Below are 21,951 nucleotides of genomic sequence, written 5' to 3' on the forward strand. Positions count from 1 at the left end.
CCATGAAAGCACCCCATGAAATCAACACATCTCACTGCACTTGGTTAGTTTCTTCTTACAGCACCTTTTCTGAGAATTTTGGGGAGGTGCTATACATACTTGTAGACACATTCCAAATTTCCCAGCCATACCATATTTGTTACTAGTCTAGTCACAGTTGCCCAGGAAGCAGCTGATTTTACTCTATCAGAATGCAGAATAAATGGGAACCAAGCAGCTAATATGTGAGTATTTTAATAGTTGGGGGAAATGCGTGCGTAAATAATGTATGTGCATCACTTTGCATATTTACAAAGTGCAAATGTCCTAGTGAATATCACTCTGAGGGAGAAAATTAATAGCAAGGAATTACACTGGTACATACTCTGCATTCTGTGCAGGGTGTCCTGAGTATAACCAGGTTCTAGTGAAGGGAGTGGGAAGGGAGGAAGGTAAGGAACTGCCTAGGAAAAAGTGATGAACCTAAAATTCTAAATTAAGTCATATAATGAAAAAAAAAACCCTAAACTCTGTAAGTATTTTTTAGCTTTCTGAAATTCTCAAGTGTTTAGTGCTCTGGTTTCATTTTTACTACTTCATTCTCTCTCCTGCTCTCCCCCTTGAGTGAATAAAACAATAAAGCTTACTTCAAAGTCATGAGGCATCTTATCTCTGTCCTCCTAGCACAGTCCCAAGGAATGACCAGAATTTAAGGTAATTTTAGATCATGGGCATGTGTTACTAATATACAGTAAAGTTGGCTCAGATTATTTTCCCAGTGCTTTGAACAGAATTACGATTGTTTGAAAAATACAGCTTAACTGTGTACTTAACTGAAATTTGTTCAGTTTCTGAAAAAATAAGATTTCTGCTTAGCATTTTCAAGCTATTTAACATTTTTTATGAGGAAAGTCATTTTGATAAGTATTTCACGTGTGAAATAGCTGAAACATTCTTGTTGGTTCAGAGGGTTGGAGGGCTAATTGTGTTTCACATCCATTTAGCAAAATCTTCTGTGAGCAGAGTTTTCCCTTTTTAAGGAAGCAATGCTTTGTTAGATACATGCCTCAGTGAGTTGTGCTGTTCCTAAGAAACAAAATAATAAAATTGAGTTTGCAACTAGGCCAGAATAGCTCTGCCTATCCACTTGTCATAAATGTGAGGAGGAGAGGCCAGAGCATTAGTATTCTTTTGCTGCAAAGGGTCTAGTATCAATGGCAAAGGGTGACTTATTGCAGCCAAGATCTAAAGTGCAGCTCCTGATGAAATAGAAGGGACACATGGGTGAAGATTACTGTGCCCAGGTGTTGCAGTGTAGCCCTGCTTCCTAAAACCACCAGTTGTTCCCCATATATAAAATTAATTCATCGGGTGACACTGCTGACTTAAAGCCAACTGTAAGGATTCCATGGAGGCAGGCATTTGTAAGTGTCCTGGTGGGACTGTAAATGTCTGTGAGGCCACTGGAAGCAGCACAGACTGGGAAATCTGTCATTTCCACACAAAGCTTCAGGAACAGGGCAACAGGATGTCCATGTCTATCCTGCCAGATGTGGAATTCCTGCAAATTCCTGTTCACATTCACGAAACTGTTGTCTCCCTCTTTCCACGATTTGCTGTGGAGTCAATCTAAATTTGCAAACACTTTTTTTTTTTAATAGTGGTTGTACATACCTTTTCAGATTAAGTACATAATAAAGGCTGATGATGCTTTTATTTTGCAGGTTGACATTTAATTTTGCATCTCTAAAGATAAGAAATGTCAGACCTCTTTCTCCACTCTCTGGTTGTGCCTGGTATCATTCACATGCTTTTTCTACATAAAGATTGAAGCATAAAATGCTGAGCAGAATGTCTGACCCAAAGTATATTCTAAGTTTAGTATATTTGAAAGCAGCAGGAGGATGCATGCTGAATTGTCTCATTTTCATGCAGTGGGAGATACTTTTGAGATCTTTTCATTAAGGAAAAAAAGGTTGGGCCATTTTTGTGTCATGAACTCTAATCAAAGTCAGCTGGTTGCATCCAGTTTGGGTTTGCAAAAGTCCAGACATGTGACTGTAAAAATGTACTTACTGCCTTTTCCTACCCTCTCACAAGCAGGGCCTGGTCTTCGAGGCTGTTGTTTTAAAAGCAAGAAAACATGTATTTAACTTTGTCCCAGATGTGAACCAGAGGGAAGATGCATGTAATACCAATCTGCCATGCTTCATTTTTGGTTGGACTGAACATTATGCCTGAGGGATAATGTGGTCTAAATTTTAACAAAGCGTAGGAAATTTAACCTGTGAAGTGAGATAATCTCTTGGTGGTGTGTCTCACTTGTGAATTAAAGAGCCTTCAAGAGAAGCTGTAAGCTTTCTCATTTCAAAGGCATCTTGTTTTCCTGAAGTCTTGATTGTGATTAAATTTGAGTCGGTAAGGGCACATTTTTACTGACTACGCCCATCCAGTTAAGAAACATAGCATAACCTTCCCTACGTAGACATTACATTGAGCTGCTTGCCAGGCAATTGCTTTACATTTCATTCCAGTCATGCTGAAGTAAAGCCAGTCCTGGTATTCACACTGGGAAATATTTGCAAATGATACTATTTTGGTGCATATTTTTCCTTCACCCACTAAAATAAATGAAACTAGCAAACCTGCTTCACTTTCTCCTTACACAGCCTCTCCTTCCCTCTTGACGTCCCTGTGCATCTGCATATCCTTCCCTCCCCCCTGTCTAAAGGTACCACTACTCTTCAGGGCACACATTGGGAATATATATTTTTTTCTTCATTACATTTAAAAGCTACTGCTTTAGCAAAAACAGCTTTTGAGCCGTTGCAACATGAGAACAGCTGTAGCAGTGAGATGAGAAATGGTCCTAATATAGAGAGATTTTGGGGGCTGCGTTGCTGAGTTGGAAATGCCATCCATAGAATATCCCCCTAGTGCTAAAACGCATCGAAGTAGATTGGAATGACTTCTTGGATTCTTTATTATTTTTAATGACTTGTTGTGCTATATCCAAAGGAAGTTGGATAACACTGCTCACTCCTGAACTTAGCCTCAAATGCTCTTCTGTGCATTTTGTCCAGCTCCGCATGCAGAAGAGGAGATGGAAGGAGAATGTATCTTTGTACTAGCAGGGGGAGTTGTCTGTCCAGCAAATAATGTTTTTCTGTTGTTGTTGTTCTCCCCCAGCTCGGGGATTGGATCACATTGCTGAGAACATTCTGTCATACCTGGATGCCAAATCTTTGTGTGCTGCTGAGCTGGTGTGCAAGGAGTGGTACCGGGTGACGTCAGATGGGATGCTGTGGAAGAAGCTTATTGAGAGAATGGTCAGGACAGACTCCCTGTGGAGGGGTTTGTCAGAGAGGAGAGGATGGTAAGGAAACTGAATCTTCACCTCTTTTGCCCCCATTCAGGACAGCAGGGGTTGTGTGTTTCAAACCATATTTGAAGAGGATTATTCAGCACTGAAACATCATGTTGCTTCCAAACCTGACAGTTACTTACATGGGAAATCAGCCATTGGGGAGTTAGTTGCCGCATTTGGCGATGTGGCAGCGTGGGGGATTTTTTCCTCAACTTCCTCTTCTGATCATGCTCTTACCCCACTGTGACAAGTGAGATATACAGACTGAGATTTTTACACCCAGCTGTCTTTCAGTTCAAATTAAGAAGCTGTGTGTGCCTCAGGGGAACCCTAAACCGGTCAGCAGTTCAGAGCAGAAGAGCTTTTTCAGGAGTGGCAGTGGGGGAGCATGTGCTATGAATTAGTTCTTTCCTGATAGGTCTGTTTGTTTTCCTCAGCAGATTTTCACTATTAGATATCTGTTTAATTTTCAAACTGGAAGCTGAGGGTAGGTACCATGGAGAATAGGGGACTTTAGAAATGCAGATAGATTAGTTAATAATCATCTGGAATAGCCTTCCTACAATGTAGGTCTCACTCAAGTTTGAAGCTGCTCTGCTAACATTTCATTAGAACTTTCTCTCTCAGGGGTACACCCTTTAATACATAATTTTCTTTTCCAAGGGTGTCCCTAGGATGTTGGCAGAAGGGAAACTGGGTATGAATATTTCATAAACAAGATAAAAGTGACAGCTCAGGCATTTTGGTTGCTATTAAAAAGAAAAAGATACAGAGTTGCAAACAAAGACGCCTGGTTTATGGTTAATTTTGTTATACTGTTTGTCTCAGGAAGTAAAAGCAAGTAAATCAGGTTTATGAGACATTCTTCAAAAATAAATACTACTTTGATCTGCTTCCGATAGTGCAGTGTTTCTAAAGAGTGTAAAATAAACACAAGTATGGCAGTGGTAACTTTTGCATTTCTTTTAGTGCCTTATTCTCACCAGGACTTCCATTTTTTCTCCCTATTGTTGAGGTCACAGTAAGTCCTAAGAGGAGCTTGAGAGGTCATTTTGTCCTTTTTGTTTTCCATAGGAAGAGACAGGTTTTTCTTAAGTCATCCCAAATCTTCGTCTTAACTTGTTCTTAAAATCCTCTACTGATGGAGATTCCCCAGGCAATGCCTGGGAAAAGAAATTCAATGGTTTTACTTTTTTACTCTTTCTAACTTCAGTGTTTGAGAGGTTTTCCTGATATCTAGGCTGTCTTCCTAGCTACAGTTTGACTTGTTACATTTAACCTGCAAATTAAACAGGACAGTTTCTCATTCTTCTTTTTGCAGTAATCTTTTCCATGTTGGAAGATGGCCATATTTCCTATGTTTTAGCTGCCCTAGCCAACATAATGATGTGTTGTCTTGTCCTCTTACTATTTTCAGTTTTCTCTCTTTAGACCATTCCCAATTACTCTACTCCATTCTTGGGAGTATGGTGTAATCAGCTGGGTGTCTTCTGCCGAGGCATCACTGGGGTTTACTCCCTCCACACACTAGAAATAACATTAGCACCAAATACTGGTCATACAGACACATGACATTTCTAAAAGACAGGTGCAAAATTTTGCTTTTCATCTCAAGGACAGTCACCCTGTTACTGTACCTCTTCTTCAGGTTTGTGCTATGTGCTGGAGGTTACTTTGACACAAGAGCAAGTTGTGCCCAAGTCTTTCAGATTGTCCTCTGATTATCTCTGTGATGAACAGATAGTACTGTGTGGTTAGGAGGTGCAGACAGGAAATACCCCGTGCAATTGCATCTCTGCCGTATAGAACTTCATAGCTTGTAATCAGTGCTATCTATGCGCATGGCACAAGGATATTACTAACTGGACAGTTCAGAATGATAGCTGGTGTTATTTGCTTACAGCTCCTTAATTTGCACATGAGCTGCCTGATTTCAGCATTTGCAGCTCATGATTTACAACTGAACCCACCCCACCCATTCTGCAGCATGGCAGCCTTCACTGGCAGATTGTCAGGGAGCAGTAAGGGTTACACAGATTTAGAGAAATATAAAACAGAAAGCCAAAATCTGGGCATGCTTGTGTCCATCTGATTGAATTGGCTGGTCATCAAAACCTGCAAACAATAGTTCCTTTTATCCCAGAGCCACAGCACAACAACTACTGGGATGCCATGGAAATTCCAAGCAATCCTTCAGCTGAACAGTAAACAACTGACTATACATGCAGCAGGGCACAACTTACAGGTAGCAACCAGACTTTGTGTTACATTAGCTAGTAAAATTAGAAAGAATAAAAATGTTTTTAGGCACATAGGCTTGTACACAGGTTTTTCTAGACCTGCCCCAAGTCTTCCAGGATGTCTCTGAGGTATTCTGTGCATCTTGAAAGAAGTTTTTGTCTTCCTTGGCCAGTAATACTAATTTTCATGAATGCACTTCCAGGCTGGATCGCAGTAAATAGGCATCTGTCTAGTTAGTAGCTTGTCTGCATCCATGTGTGCCATCTTCATGTGTTTGGTCCCATATGCATGTCTGTTGAAGAAACAGGTAATTCCACTGTCTAAACATGAAAGCACCTTTCTCTCGAGTTGTACTTCGAATTCTTGATTTAAGGAAGTATCAAAAGTTCTTTTCCTGAGCATTTGTCATTTTGCTTGTCCAGTCCTGTAGTTTGGTATTGCCTTACAACCCAAAGATTTTGGTTCATTGTTTTGATCTCTCTAGTTCAAGTTTATCAGGGCAGCTAATGTACACTCTCTGAAATGAGTTTTGAGGTGTACTGCATGGAAAGGATGGGAAATGCACAAGGAAGTATTGAACAATTAATTATGCTGTAATGGAGCAAGGGAGGGAGAAGTGGAGATCTGGCCCAGTGTAAACTCTGTGCCTCGGATGCCAGGATTGCACTCGGAGGCATTTGTGCCTCTCTCCATTTTTTGAGGCATGTTGCCAGGCAGAGCAGCAGTTAGTACGCCCATGGTGGGGTTTACTAGCTTCCACACCGTGTTTGGTGGCTTCTTAACTTCAGGATGAGGAATTAAAGTTTTTTACGCAGCAGGCAGTGATTGCCGTTTACAGATTTTTTTGGTAACAAAACTCTAGCTTGGGATATGAGTATTCCAAATCAGTGTTGAGATGAGGGAGGCACCACAGATGAGGTGTTGCTTACCAACACAGAGTAGTAGCAGTAAAATGTCCGTGTACCCAAACTGATACTGTTCCTGCTAATATAGATAAAAGCTAGCCTTGAATGCGTAGTGAATTTGAGGGTTCCTTGACTTCTTTCATTTTAAAATAAAGCTTTGCATGCTTTATTTTAAAAGTGACCTCTGATAATGTTTGTGAGTATTGCAAGCATGAACTGCTGTCAACCCTTACTGAGCTGAATGGGCCCATGTCCATTCTCCAATAGAGAATTTATTTCCCTTCCCCGAGATACTAGACACAGATTTTTCTTGGGCATTCCAGTGTTAAAATGCAGGACTGACATGTTGCAGGGCAAACAAACAAGGAACCATCCCATCTTAGTAAATTAAGTTTGACTGTGAATCTGTCAGCAGTGGTTATCCATTTGTAAAATGCCAGGAGGACCTTTCTCCAAAATGCTGAAAGATGATTTGTGTTCAATGGAAACATTCTTTGTCTTCCAGGGGGCAATATCTATTTAAAAATAAACCTCCTGATGGAACTGCACCACCCAACTCCTTCTACAGAGCACTTTACCCCAAAATTATACAAGACATAGAGGTAAGAAACAGCTGCCAGATATGGTGGTGTTTCACTGTTGGTTTTTTAGTTTTGTTTTTTTTTCAAATGTTCCTGATGTATTCATGATGCTGAAATTATGGGTATATTCCGTTGCAGTGTAATATTTCATTAAATCTGACATGTCTGTATTTGTCTGGAGTTTGTAGATCTGGGATAGTTATAAAAGATCCTGCTGCTCCTTTAGGCAGAGGATGAGTTGGATTGTTCAGTGAGCTGTTTGTAGGTGGAGTCTCCACACCTTGCATATCAGATATCACAGTAGCATATCTTGGTTTTCTCTGTTCCATGGTACTTAGCTCATCTTGGTGCAATGAGACCTAATAGGCTGTTACAGGAAGATATCAAGAACTCAGGCAGGGAGAAAGTGCATTTCTGAAGTCTGCAATCCTAAGACTCAGGAAAACAGGAAGCAGCTGAGCATGTTTGCCTTGCATTTAGTGTGAACAAAATGGCATGTTCTGGTTGTTTCCTAAGGGCAGAAGCAGTGCTCGGGCACTGTTGTGACAAGTTTGTAAACGCATTTAGAGCTCAACTGAGACTTTCTCTTCAGTTATTCAGCTGTTGAGTCACAAGGGGCTAAAGGTTGGAGATAGAAAAAGGCTTTTAGTTACTTATTGCTCACCATTCCCAACAACACAGACCAGTTTAGCCACAATATGTTTTCCAAGCATTTGTCTGTTTAATTGGTTTTATTATACGTATTCTACAAAACAGTTATGTCATTGTATGGGCCTGATTGCAGGAAAAAGCATAAAGAAAAGCGTCTGCTGCCTTCTCAGCCAAACAAAAAAAGGGGAGATAGTTCTGTGCTTTTTTTTTCCCCCTGCATCTCATTTGTCTCCTGTCTCTCCTCAAGACAATAGAGTCGAACTGGCGGTGTGGAAGGCACAGTTTACAGAGGATCCACTGCCGAAGTGAGACAAGCAAAGGGGTTTATTGTTTACAGTATGATGATCAGAAGATAGTAAGCGGCCTACGAGACAATACTATTAAGGTGAGAATGCTCCATCATGGCCTACTAATGGCTTGGAGTGCCTATGCCATAAATAATAGTGTCCTAATTTTAGTGACACCTACCCAGTCTCTTGTTAGTAACCCAGCCTTCTCCTTCCCCTTCCCCCATCTCCCACCTGCACAGCAGCTACTCTTTTATCTGGCTAGAGAGACCCTGTTTTCAGACAGACAGGCTTCACCAGCAGAGTTTCTGTCCAGCAGTAATTACAGGCTATGTAATTACTGCGCCCTGTATCCTAGTGAGAAGGGTAAAACCAATATTCGTAGTAAAGCCAGTAATATCAAAGACGTCAACGTATTGCACCAAAGAGCCTGTAGAAGACTCTGCAGATGCCACTAAAGATGTCCTAAGTGCACTATGGAAGATGTGCTGTAGTAAAAAACAGTCTAGTCAAACCACTAAGTGCTGAAAGATGAAAACCTTACCGAACTGTCCAGTTTTGAATGTTTGCTGTCTTAGATCTGGGATAAGAATACATTGGAATGCAAGCGAATTCTCACCGGACACACGGGTTCTGTCCTGTGCCTCCAGTATGATGAACGAGTGATCATTACTGGATCTTCAGACTCAACAGTCAGGTGTGTGCTCATGATTTGGACCTTTCTGTTTGCCTCTTAAGATTTTAGCTTTGCAAGCTGCTGAAGTGATTTCTTCTTAAATGTGTGCTGTTCAAGCAGTTCCCTGAAGTAGTTCAGCATATTTGTCCAGCATTGTGCTGTCCTTATCAGATGTCCATGCAACTCGCTGTCAGGGAGAAATGAGAATCTAAGCCAAGGCCATTCAAGGTCAAGACGACTTAGGAAGGCCATCTGGCATTTCACCAAGGTTTTGCGTGTTTTGACACTCCCTGAGAATGTTATAAATTCTCTTTGAGAATAACTTTTTAAGATTTGAAGTTTTCAAAGCAAGTTTGGAGGTTTAGTTGCCCATTGTAATTTAATTTTAACAAAATATGTATGACTTTAAATTAAATTTCAGCATGATGTTTCTTTTCATTAAATCTTTCTAACCTTGCTTTCCTTCAAGTCTCCAGTAAAAGGCTGGACACCTCAAGGTAGCACTTCCGGTGCATGTTGGGCATTTGTGAAGTCCACTAGTCATATTAGAGGATACCAGAGAGTGTAAGACCTGTAGTGTAAATAGAGGCACATATGAGTTAATGAATTGCAATATGAACTTGGATGTGAAGGGGCAGGTCTGACTTCTCCATGTTGTTATATACTCCCTTCTTGTCAAAGTACAAGCACTGCTCATGTAGTGAAGTTAGACAGCAAAAAGCTGCCTTGGTGGCCTTTTCTGGAGCTATTAGCATGCATTCAGATGGCTGCAAGGTCCTCGGTGCTTGTGTAAACTACTGTTGTTAGACTAATAGTAGTATTATTAAGCTAATTAAATTGAATTCCTGACATGTGATGCATGCAGTCTTGCAGTTCTGCTAGGTTTTGGGGTTCTGTCATTCATAGGAATCCAGAATTTCGGCAACGCTGCCCACCTGGAGGTGATGTGGGAACTGCACTGGGCTAAACAGATCACAAAAGGAGAGGCTGATTTCTGTAACAAGCACTGTCATGTTCCGTATCAGGCCAGGCAGGCCAAATTGCAGACTGGCTACTTGCCCAGGAATACTTTGTCTCCCACTGTATCTATAAATGTTTGTGCAGACCCCAGGGGCACATAGGATGCATCACTTTCATCCTTGGGTCTCCTCAGGAAGAGAGGCTTCATCCAATAGACAGTACAGATGGGCTCTTAATGCTTCTGAGATCTCAGGGATGCACTTGTCCAAAGAAGTCAGTGGGTCTCCAGCTCCTGTTCAGTTTGGCAACCCTGTCTGCAAACTGTTCGTATGTTAATGGCTCAGGTCTTTAGATTTTTCTCCTTTGCATTTTCTAATTGGAATGAGGTTTTCTTTCTCATTTAGAGTTTATAAGTTGATGCACGTTAGTTTTCTTAAGTTACAAAATAAGACATTAAAAGTCTTTCTCACATCGTGCCTTTTCTTACTGCTTGCCTTATTGGCAGCGGGAAGTTTTAACTTCTGCAAGATCTGATGTGCCTGATGATACAGCCATTTCCTGCTTTCATATAGTGTATCTGGGATATAGGTGCGATAGTGCCAAAAGAAATCTCTTCATGGAGGGTAAAAGAAGTTTGCCAATGGAATAGCCCAAAATAAATATTTTTAAGGCTTAAAATTTTCATTCCAAGTACTAAAAGTTCTATTTGAAGCTTTTGTCTAACTTGCATCTTAAATTATCTTTCAGTTGAAACAGTTGGTTCCAATAACATTAAATTGACATAAATGCTATGTCTTAATTTGGGTATTCAGCGCATTCCTGGAATGTAGCTGTGTACCAGATGCACCGCAGGGTATATGCAAATCATGATGCAACTTGTGACAATTACTTGTATTTGTTTGAAAAGAATTGTCTTGTCTTCTGCTTCTGTATAAATTACCACTTGAGCTGATAGTCCTGTGAGAGAGGTCAAAAATGAAGCCTGTCAAGGATCTTACTTCTCCACATTGGCTGGAAATGAAGTGTATAATAGGCTGGCACGACCAGGAAACACCAGTCTTTAAGGCCATCAGTCTTCTACCTTTCCTCAGCATTAAATTCTCTTAATTAAATAATGTTTTTTTCCTGGGTGCATTATTTTTATGGTGTTAACTGCATTGCAGGCTTTTTGGCTGCTGGACTGTCTCAATGTACACATAATCAACAGGTTTATCTAATACATTTTTTAATGAACTATTTAATAGATGTAGATATAACTTGTGATGTTTGCTTCTCTAATATCGCTAGAGAGTCAATTACCTCTCCCTGTCCCTCTCTCACTCTGCAGAAAATTCACAGTGCAGGTTGTTAACTCTCTTCTCTCTGGTTTGAAATCTGAACCTGCAGAGTGTGGGACGTGAATGCAGGCGAGATGCTGAATACCCTGATCCACCACTGCGAGGCCGTGCTGCACCTCCGCTTCAACAACGGCATGATGGTGACGTGTTCCAAGGACCGCTCCATCGCCGTGTGGGACATGGCCTCCCCAACAGACATCACCCTGAGGAGGGTGCTCGTAGGGCACCGAGCTGCCGTCAACGTAGTGGACTTTGATGACAAGTACATTGTATCGGCATCAGGTGACAGAACTATAAAGGTGAGGTGTTTCAGAGGCTTTTTATTTGCTGCTCTGGGGTATTTATTAGCAAAGAACAGTGACCAGACAGGGAAGATGGCCCCTGGCACTTTAGGAGCAGTGTTCTTCCTCCTGCTCATTTGCACTTGTCCCTCTTCAGTTGAGCTGGCACAACTCACTTACAGAACCTATGGCAAATCAGTTTCATGTACAGATGCAGTTAAAAAGAACATTTTTTTCTGTGTTCTTTTTCGACTTGACCACTTCTCTAACCTGTTCAGTCATTTAAACAGTTGTTAGAGGGCAGCATGGGGACAAAAGTGAAGGTGAGTGGATAGGAGACACTTAAGTGTTACTGCTGTGATCCCAGTCTGCAGCATTAAACCTCAGGAGAATCTATATCATGTAAACAAAATCATAGCCCAAGAATGCTAAACCTGGAAGCTAATTTCATACCATGTGGGAAAAATCTTCTGTGTACAGTGACCCAACCTGCTATCGGTTGCAGACTATAATCACAGGACATCAGAGGGGTGATTTTCCCAGTCTTAATGGTAGCATCTTCATTAAGAGCATTCTGGATGCATCTATTTATCATACAGACACCATCTATTGTTAGTCTCTTCATAATAATATTGTCTCTGTGTGGTTCCCTCCCCCCTTCCTGTCACAGGTATGGAACACTAGTACCTGCGAATTTGTGCGCACCTTAAATGGCCACAAACGAGGCATTGCATGTCTGCAGTACAGAGACAGGCTAGTAGTGAGCGGCTCTTCTGATAATACCATCAGGTGAGAGACAAACTCCCCATCGCAGGGTTCTGTGCAAGCACACTGTCTCTGGTGCCCTGGGACATGCTGAGGTTAGGCAACTGAAGTGCTCTGTACCCTTGTCAACTTTGAAATATGCTTTCTTTAGTATAGAACATTGGGAACTACTGGAAAGAGATATTAGAAGCCTGTTTTACTGTGTTGTCTTTCATCCTCTACATCTCAAGAGTCCCATACTAATCAACAAGTTGAATTTGCTCTGACAGTTCTGGTGTATGAAAGAGCTGGCAAGTACCACTTTCTACGATGTCCTCTTGTGATATTTTAATTGGGCTATGTGTCTAGTTAAAGGGGTCAAATTTGCAGTAAGAGGCATTTAATCCTCTGCAGAAATCCTCCTGGGCTCTCGCCAAACTCTTCTTGTGGTACTTGGCACCTGGTTAAGTTTGGAACAGCTGGTTTAGAGCATGAAGTTCAGTTTGCTGCCTTTTGCACTTCTCCAGCTGCCCTGGTTGCAGTCTGAGATTTAACTCTTTCTGGTATCACAAGCCAGAATTTCTCCCTACATCCTGCAGCTGCTGGCAGAGGAATGTCCCACTAATTTCAGGATGTATGGAACAAGCTTGAATATTAGTTTATGTGATACAGAAAAATGGCTCTGTCATGGAAATGGGAATAACAGCAACCTCCTTTTCCCTTTGTCATTTTTTTAAATAATTGTCTGCCTTTTGATGAAACCTGAAAGCTGGACAGTGTAAGCAGGAACCCTTCACATGTCAGTAATAATTTTTCATCAGTGAGAATTATCTGTGCTATTGTTTGCCTGTGGACTTGGTTTGCAACATGCTGCCTCTCCCTGCTCTGCATTCTGTAGAAAAACAGTGGTCCTTTGGTTGACATGACCAGGTCACTGTTCCAAATTTTAGTACAGGGCTGTCTGAGAGCATGACCAGGAGAGCTAAAACTTCCGTCTCTTAATCAAGTGAAGAAGTATTTCAGGCATTGTGTAAGAGCAGCACCACTGCTGAGAACTGCACTTCAAATAGAAAAAATAAGCCTCTGCAGTTGTACTGTGAAACTTGGCCAACTTGGCCAAAGAAGTAGAGCAAGAAATAGTTAAATACTACAGCAGTTAGGGAAGGATCTAAAAATGCAATGCTAATAAAAATAAATGTTAAGATAGTGATAATGCTAAACAGGAATACAGTTACTTTTATGCTTGCATTGGACAAAATCCCTACTTAACAGATAAACTGTGCTAGAATTTCAGGAATGTCAACAGTGAATCTTAATGGAAGTCAAGTTTAGCAGCAGTGTGAGCAAGGCAAAAGACTTACCCAATGCTAAAAGACAGTTTTCTCCCAGCCATTAGCAGAGGGCACAAGTCAGTAGAAGGACGATTATGAAAAAGATTCCTTAGTCATCTTTGTGGATGGCTTGCTGCTTTGTAGGTTTGATTTTAATCCAGTACCAGATGTTGTATGCTGGACTTCAGTACAGGCTGATACAGAACTTAAAAGCCCATTATTCCTCAGTTGCAGGGAAACGTTTTTCGAGAAGATGACTTTGTGATTTCTAGTTTTGCAACTGCAAACGTAAAGGACATATGAAGTACCTGAGACAAAGAAAAATTATTTAGGTTTTGATTTAAGCCGGAAATTCTACCTGTATAAGAGGACACAGCTACATAGACATTACTATCATTGTGCTAATTTCCATCTAGCAGAAACTGGTCCATCAAGTTTAATCCAATCACTTCAGTATCTTGGCTTCTAGGGCCAAAGTTCCCAATTGCTACAGACAAAAGGTGTAGAAAAAAAAGGAACCAGAGAATTTAGGGCAAGAAAATAAATTTAGATAATATCATCTTGGGTTAAGTTTTTAATGAGTGGTTGATCTTCATGTGTCTATTTCTAGGGTGTGTACACATAAGGATCTGATGCCAATCTGTTTAGACAACAGCATTCTCTCTAAGAGGTGGGGATTCAGACTCACCTGCCTTCTGTACATCTCCCGCTCAGCTTTCAAGTGCATTAAAGGCTGAGATAATTGCAGACCTCCCTCTATTTCCAGAAGTTCTCCCAAAGTTATAGGGAAGAGCAGTGGTAATGTTTTTGACTGCATACAAAATTGTAGTGATTTTTTTTTTTAGTTAGTTCTCAAGCCTTAAGTTTAGCTCTTTTACTGTTTGTTCTTTGATTGTTTAAAGAAGTAGAAGTTAGAGAAGCTTATCAATTCTGAGAAGGATCTTTGGCACCAACTCTGCTAAGAGACCCTACTCTTAATAGCAGTTACCCCTTTGTACATGAAAGCTCATTTGCCATGTGACAAGGGACATGATCACCTCTTGTAATCCCGTCCAGGTAAAACCTCAGACTGAGACCTGAAAATATAGGCCTGAGTTAGTGTGATGCAGCCTCCCAGAGCTGCTGGCAATTTCAGGATCAATGGCAAGGAATGGAAACACATGGCACAAAAGTTCCTGGCGCAAGATTGCTCTTCAGACCTTTCTGCACCAGTTAATGTCTGGCATTGTCCGTCCTGTTTACAGTCCTTGAGAGATGTAATGCTCTCTACCAGCCAGAGTGCCTTTGGCTGACCTTTGTCATGGAGTTGCTTGCTCTGACCTTGACTGGTGTGCTGTAATCAAGTGAAAACTGTTAGGCCCTTCACAGATTCCTGAAAGATCAATTTCACAGATTGAAGAATCACTGTGAAGATAACTGGGAGATATCCTGTGTTACTAGAGCTGTAGATACTAGACACAACTGGTTTGTGACTCATCTCCTGTGTGTTACTGTAACATCATAGGGTCATGTGGAAAATCATGTGTCCATTTAACTGTGGGAAAAGGAGTGATGAGTGTGGTTTGTTTCTTTGTTGTTCCATCATAATCTTTATTTCCAAGTTTCCATTAACTACAAGCAAAGACCAAATGTTTCACTGCAATGCTAAGGTAATAAAAGATTCTTAATGCTTCTTTATACTCTCTTCCAGGCTGTGGGATATTGAGTGTGGGGCATGTTTACGAGTACTGGAAGGCCATGAAGAGTTGGTGAGATGCATACGCTTTGATAACAAGAGGATAGTCAGTGGGGCATATGATGGGTGAGGTTATCAGTGCAGTCAATGCTTTGCATCTTCCTGTGTGTCTCAGTGTCTCCCATCCCACTTCGTGCATCTCCCATATAAATATCAGACTCTCTGTCTGTCATACTAAGAGGACCTTTTCATGGCCAGTAAATGAGGACCATGTTACACAGCATAACTTTCATTCTTCTTTTGAAATAAGTCCATGTGATTTGATGTGTGTGGTCCAGTTCTTGTGCTTGGTGAGAATATCTGACTGACTCAACCTGAAACTTCTTCCAGCTCAACCACTTTTAAGAACAATCTTTCCAATCTGTGGTTGTCTGCAGGACCATTTGCCATTACAGACTAGTTGTCTGCACTCCCATGTGTTTCTGTTTGTTATTACCACCTGCTTTTTATGTGTTTTACTTTACTGACAGCATATTTTTACCTCCCATTAAGTTCTATAAGCTTTACAAAGGGGAAATGCAAGAACCAGGTCTCAAGAGCAGAAGGATTGCTGTAATTTTCCTTACACTGGTGTATTAGCTAAGTTGTACTAACAGTTATTTTTTTTCTGAATGCTTGCTCTTTTCTCTTTAATGGAGCCATGGTGTTTGTCTATTTTTTTCACCACTAGGAAAATTAAAGTTTGGGATCTTGTGGCTGCTTTGGATCCCCGTGCTCCAGCAGGGACCCTCTGCTTGCGAACCCTTGTGGTAAGAGCTTTAGATAGAGGTGTTGAAGAAAGTGTGCTTGTTCAGAGCTGTCTTGAGCTGTGAAAAGTCAAGTCCGTTTAGCCCCAGTCTGCAGGATCTTGATATAATTTCTAGGGGTCTGGCTTTTTTGGGTGTCCAACTTCTTCTAATTTTGCAAGCTATTAATTGCAAGCATTAAAAGTTAGAATCTCTGAACTTTTCACTCCACTCTGGACTTTTCAACAATTTTATTCTCTGATTTGAATTTAATGACTGAATCCGTTTTTTAATTCATTCTTGGAATCCATATGCTAGTGGGTTTACATTAATCTGTGTGTACCTGATGATGTAGTAGTAAATTCTCTGAATTGTTGGCATGAAATTTCTTGAAAATAGTGCATTCCAAATTTGAGGAACAGGAACAAAAACACTCTTGGGATTCTTTTTAACTGCCTTTTGGGTGCTTAAAGAAAAAGCAAGACAGAAACAGACAGTGAAATCACCTTATGCTTAAACAGCAACTCTCTTTTCATGCTGTCCACTGGTTTCTAGTGCAGGTCAATGATGGTGTTAAAATGTCATTATGTGAGTGTTAACAACATTCACAGTCATGTTTAAAAATGGCTCTGCTTGGTCTTAGAATAATGTGGGAAAGTTGTGAGAAAAATGCCAGGACAGCCAAGGCCTTGAGGTGGTTCTAATGAGTGTTCCTCCACCACATTCAAACCCAAAAAAATGGCACTGTTGCTGAGGATAAAGCAAGATTTCAACCAGTACCAAAATCTCATTGAAAAATAAGTACTATGTGTTTTTATATGTTAAGTTGAAAGTGTTTGGGCAGTGTTTCAATAGGTATATGTTAGAACTTGTCCTGCTGTGGCTCATGACTGTAGCCTGTGCTCTAAAACAAGATCATACCAAGGCTGTCTGATTCTCTAAAAGTGTGGTTACTTCTCACCAGCTGAGCTGTGCTGGCTGACCTTCTGCATGCTCATCAACCACCTGAATTGCTCCTGTTGTAGATTTCACTGAAGTACTTTACATCACATTTGGTGCAGGCTGTGAGGTTACTGGGACTCAGCTGACAGGCAGTAAGATCATTAAGTCATGCTACCTTTTTCCAATCATCTATTTGGACCATCAGCTATGGGATCAGAGTCCATGAGAGCTTTGGATGCCTGCAGGTGCTGTGTTGAAAAACCTTCTTGTTAGCCAAATAGAAGTGCAAATTAGTTTCATGACTGAAATACAGAAAAGCCCTTTGTCATTGGTCACCCAGTTCCAAGCTATGGAACAACTCTGCCCATGAGCTCATATCCTGAGAGTCTAAGACTTAAGACTTGGTATTAGTAGTGTTTCTGCTCCAGCCTGAGACAAATGTGTGCCTGGTAACCTGTAGCCTTAATTTAACTGGTGTGATTTCCTCTGCATTTTCCAGCAGTGGACAGCCAAAGTGCCCCAGCTAATTATATTATAAATCAGAAGCGGTGGGATGGAAACACTGTAGGAATCTCAACACATGGATACTCATAAATCCCTGTTTGATAGCAATGGAGGGGGCCAAAAGCAGGGTGGGGAGCAGAGGAAGCTGTTGCTGTGCTTTTAGGACTTTTATGACAACAGGGTGTCCTTATACCTGCTTACCCATGCTTTGGTGTTTTTTTCCTCTTCCCTCATCCTCCAAAATTAAACCTGGCTGCACAATGAACATCATGAGTCTCCTGCTGCTTGTGTTCAATTTTCAAACAGTAGGAGGAAAGTGCACAGATAACAAATGTTCACTGCATGCCAGGTCCCTTCCAGTTTTGTCTTCCATTAGCTGGAACAGTGGCCACATGAATTTGACAGAAGCTTTCCATGATCAGAATAAGCTCACGGTTCAGCTTTCCTCATGACATAAACAGTCCAGGTAGGGCAGCCTTACTTAGACCACAGTGCCAGGGATCAAAAAGAGAGTTTTGAAAAGAACTTTTGAAAGTACCTCTCTGTCTCTCTGTCTCTCTCACTGTCTCTCTCTCTCTCTCCCCTCCCCACCATCTCTGTGAATAATCCATCAGTGGATCTGACTGTTGTAATGATACTTTTTGGAAGAACTTCTTTACTGCTATAACACAAAATCTGGACAAACACTTCCCTTAAGAATGGGTGGGAAGACAGAAACTCATAAGGTGTTTATAAAACAAACTCAAGTTTCAGTTAGAAGATCAAAAAGGTTCCATTGATTATAAATTCTAAAACTGTATCTTAGAATCTGGCTTACATTTGCATTTATTTTTAGATAATTTTGATTTAAAGATGCAGAAATTCACTTTAAAGCATCTGTTGTTCTTTTTAAACTGAGCTGTATTTTTGTAGTCTTGTGCTAGAAGACAAAGACTTCCCCTTTAGTAACTAGCAATTCTCTTTTGCCTAAATGTTTGAGAAACCTGTAGTTTCAGTATTAAAGTATTTTAAGACATGTTTTCTTCCTGACTCTCAGAAGCCCCTTACAATGTGTGAGCACTAAAGAGAAATGTGTGTTCATGGAAGAGACAGGGCTCACCATCACTGCACAGTTTCTGTTCCCTGATGACCAAGGAAGAGGCCACTGCTCTTGGAGTGTCATGAGCACCAAGAGAAAATAGGCAACACGTAAGGGAAAGCAGAGTGGATTTGCTCTGTGATATCCAGGATCTTGCAATTACCTCCTGTTAATTATGGTCTGAACTCTTGCCAAATCGTCATGCCATTTCCACTCAGCCTCAGAACAGAATGCAAACTGCCTATAAAAAATGCCCTTTCTAGATCATATTTTTAGAACTGCTTAGGAGGAATTATTGCTGTGTCTCTGGACTTTACAACAGGCTCCTTAGTGTCCTCCAGTGTTAAGCTGTTCCCTCTTCAGCAGTGACAATGATGCCAAGTCTTGAATGCAAAATTCTCATCTCTTACCCTATAACCTACTGTACCTGGGAATGCTGTAATTTCAGGAAGGAGTTTTGTCCTGGAATAGGGAAGGCAGTGCACCTGTCAGCCTCACCAGATGGAATTACATGGGGAGGGAGTTTGGTTTGTTCTGCACAGTGTGTGTCTAATATTGGGATTTAAGGAGTAGTGGGACAACTGTAATATAAACTTTCTGCAAGTCAAGTACTCAGATATGGCAAACCCTTTTCCTTGAGAGAGGGTTTAATTTATGCTCTGTGATGGTGATGTACAGTGTGTCACATGGGGTTTACTGACAAATTAATATAACACTAAAATCAAGCCCAAGTTTATCTTCCCCACTCCATCCCAGGTGCCAGCTAGTTTGCAAAGTAACATGATCTGTCTCTCACTGGCATTTCAGGAGCATTCTGGAAGAGTCTTTCGACTTCAGTTTGATGAGTTCCAGATTGTCAGCAGCTCACATGATGACACCATCCTCATCTGGGATTTTCTGAATGACCCAGCTGCCCAGGCAGAATCCACTCGTTCCCCGTCCAGAACATACACCTACATCTCCAGATAAATAACACTACACTGTACCTCACACTCACACAGGTAAAAAAAAAAAATCTTTAAAAATAAGGTGAGGCTCAGAGGTGACACTGGATGTAGTGTGAGCCTGCTGTTTGAATAACTGGCTAGGTCTATCAGTGTTTGTCATCTTGGTTATACAGTAATTACAGTGTCCTGTAAAAGGACAGGAATGGTTCTGGTACCTTAGAATAGGGACATTATTTTTGGATTTGTGACATGTGGTGCCTATGACTTCCCCTGAAGAACTCCTCCTCCTCTGTCCATCATCATCAATAATTAAATCAGTTATACTGCTGTCCAGAAGGAAGAAGGGTTTCTGCAGAGCGAGTAGAGCAGCTGCTGCCTAACAAGAGGATGCAGATGGCCTGACCCTGGGCAGTTGTCACCAGGCAGGAGGGTTTTGCCAAGAACCTCCCTCTGAAGGGATGACCATTCTCCTCACTCTGCAGCAAGCTGATTGAAGATTACAGTTTGGCTAGGGGAGGAGACACTGAGGCACAAGCACAAGCCCAGGCAAATTAAATCGAGATGCATCAATGTGCAAAATAATTTCTGGATAGGACCTAGCCCTTGTTCTCTCTGGCATAGCATGGATGTTAAATTATTCATATCAGAGCCTGGTTGGTTTGCTCATCACCTTTTGTCTTGGCCAGCACAGTGTGGGGAGTACAAAATGTTTCATATGTTTGGGTCAGCTGTAGAGTGAATTTGATGCATATGAGTGAAGTGGCATAACATGATTGCCTGCGTGGGTGGGTACATGCACAATTACTGTTAATAGCAGTAAGCATAAGAGAGAAGAATGCAGAAGAGCTGACAGGCTCCTGCAAAGGGGTGTCCACAGTGACATTTCCTCATGAAAGTGCTCTGTTGAGGGGGAATATCCCGTATCCTGTTTGGTAATGGAACAGTGATGCTCTAGACCTGTCAGATCTTGATTTTCTCAAACACTCTGGTCAATCAGATGTTATTTTAAATCATTAAAAGGCTTAGTATGAATGGGATTTGTTTGGTTTGTTCTGTTTTTTGTTCCCAGGACTCATTTAAGCTGCAGTATTTAAATGCCAGGACAAAAGAACTATCCACGTAACCAATACTTGCTGAAGAGAGAGGCTCTCAGACTTGTTTCTGGAACAAAGTTGGCATGCGGTTGATCTCAGACAGGGTCTACTCAGCGTGGCTGACTGCTAAAGTGCTGCTATATCAGAAGATGACTTTATCTTTCATGAACAGTTAACATTTTTAAACCTTTCCATCCCTTTCTTCCCTCATTCCCCTCTTCATGTTCACTCTTCCCTTTACCCTATTTGATTCCCCTCCAAGCCCAGTCACCAATGTCCTATGAATATATTTAATATGTTGCCAGAATGTGTTGCTTTGCTGTTAAGCAGAAGACTTACAGCCACAGTGCATCTTGCTGAGAGGCACTTCAGGGTGGGTGGGAGGGTGGGTGGGTGGGGAGGCTGCTACTCTCAGGCTGAAATCAAAATCCATTGCTAGGCCTTTGAAAAAGCATTCAGCTCTGAAGAGCAGCAGAAACACTTATAACAGCCCGACCATCATCCCCCCAACCCCAGCTTCCCTGCGGCTTTTGGCTGTTCTAACTGCAGACTTATTTTTTGTGGAGAGAGGACCCTTGAAATTTGACTATTATGAGCCAAATCCATCTCTTTCCTCTCCTGCCTGCTATGCTAACCCTTTGGAAGCTGGATGTGTATTGTAGTCTCCCCTTAACATCAGCTTTGCTGGGGAATGCTAGTCAATGAGAAGTTAAACTCTCTCCTGCCAAAGTCCCAAGCATGATGGACTGGGACTGAGATCCTGTCCACTCCCACCCCAGGTGAACTGTTGGCCCAGGACAGTATTTCACTAGCAAAGGGATTGTCTGTACCATCTTCCTACTGCTGTTCTCCCTGAAGACAGAATGTTTCTGATGGCTTATGAATCATTCTGTAAATTGGAGAAAGTTTGAGGCTGGGCTGAGAAGGAAATCTGGACATTGCTCCTATCTTTCCATTCCTTCTCCCTCTGAGAGGCTGTAGATGGGTACTGGAAGAGGGAGCTGTTAAAAATTTCATGGAGCTCTCAAGAGCCACCCTAGAGTGGACACACTACACAAACATTCTGGCCATGACTATAAGACTTTGCCTTTGCCTCACTTGAATGACCAAATGCACACCCTGGAGATGGTGGTTGAGTAAAGAGTTGGCCATGAGGACAATCATTGCATTTAGCAATGACTTTAGGCCAGTTCTGCAGCATTTCTGGAAGTGGCTTTGCTAGAAGGGATTGAGGAGTTTTTTGGTCTGCTTCTATAACCTATGTACTGCATTGCAGTTTAGGGACACAGGCTGATTAGTCCTTTTGCTGATAGCTGAGATGGGCCTTTGCTTTCTGGCTGAGACTTCTGCAAATTGTCATTGTTTAGAAGACAAAAATAGCCCTGAAGAGTAGGTACATGAGAAACAATTCTGCATGTCTCTGAGCTAGACGGAGGTCTGGGCGTAAACAGCTCTCTTCACAGAGCTGGAACAAATTGCAGCTGGCCTGCATTTAGATCAGAAATGACTCTGTAAATCAGTCCCTGGCCATTCCAGGTTTAGGCCCAGATCTTCTGCTGTAGGTCTGGAAGAATCTCCACTGCTTT

The 21,951-nt window shown here is 41.5% G+C and overlaps 1 protein-coding gene across 4 annotated transcripts in view; it reads left to right on the top strand.

The window, feature by feature from the left end:
- Positions 1-20,672, top strand: part of BTRC (beta-transducin repeat containing E3 ubiquitin protein ligase) — a 113,880-nt gene extending 93,208 nt beyond the window's left edge. For all 4 annotated transcript variants that reach the window (XM_053984225.1, XM_053984227.1, XM_053984226.1 and 1 more), the window contains 10 exons: positions 3,169-3,355; positions 6,998-7,094; positions 7,972-8,109; positions 8,590-8,708; positions 11,034-11,283; positions 11,936-12,054; positions 15,031-15,141; positions 15,746-15,824; positions 19,132-19,325; positions 20,341-20,672. In XM_053984225.1, coding sequence (XP_053840200.1) covers positions 3,169-3,355; positions 6,998-7,094; positions 7,972-8,109; positions 8,590-8,708; positions 11,034-11,283; positions 11,936-12,054; positions 15,031-15,141; positions 15,746-15,824; positions 19,132-19,293 — 1,262 coding nt within the window. In that variant the 3' untranslated portion in view covers positions 19,294-19,325; positions 20,341-20,672. The remainder of the gene's footprint in view (positions 1-3,168; positions 3,356-6,997; positions 7,095-7,971; positions 8,110-8,589; positions 8,709-11,033; positions 11,284-11,935; positions 12,055-15,030; positions 15,142-15,745; positions 15,825-19,131; positions 19,326-20,340) is intronic.
- Positions 20,673-21,951: the final 1,279 nt, after the last annotated feature.

This window comes from Vidua macroura, chromosome 8 (genome assembly GCF_024509145.1).
Source record: "Vidua macroura isolate BioBank_ID:100142 chromosome 8, ASM2450914v1, whole genome shotgun sequence".
In the NCBI taxonomy this organism is placed as follows: Eukaryota; Metazoa; Chordata; class Aves; order Passeriformes; family Viduidae; genus Vidua; species Vidua macroura.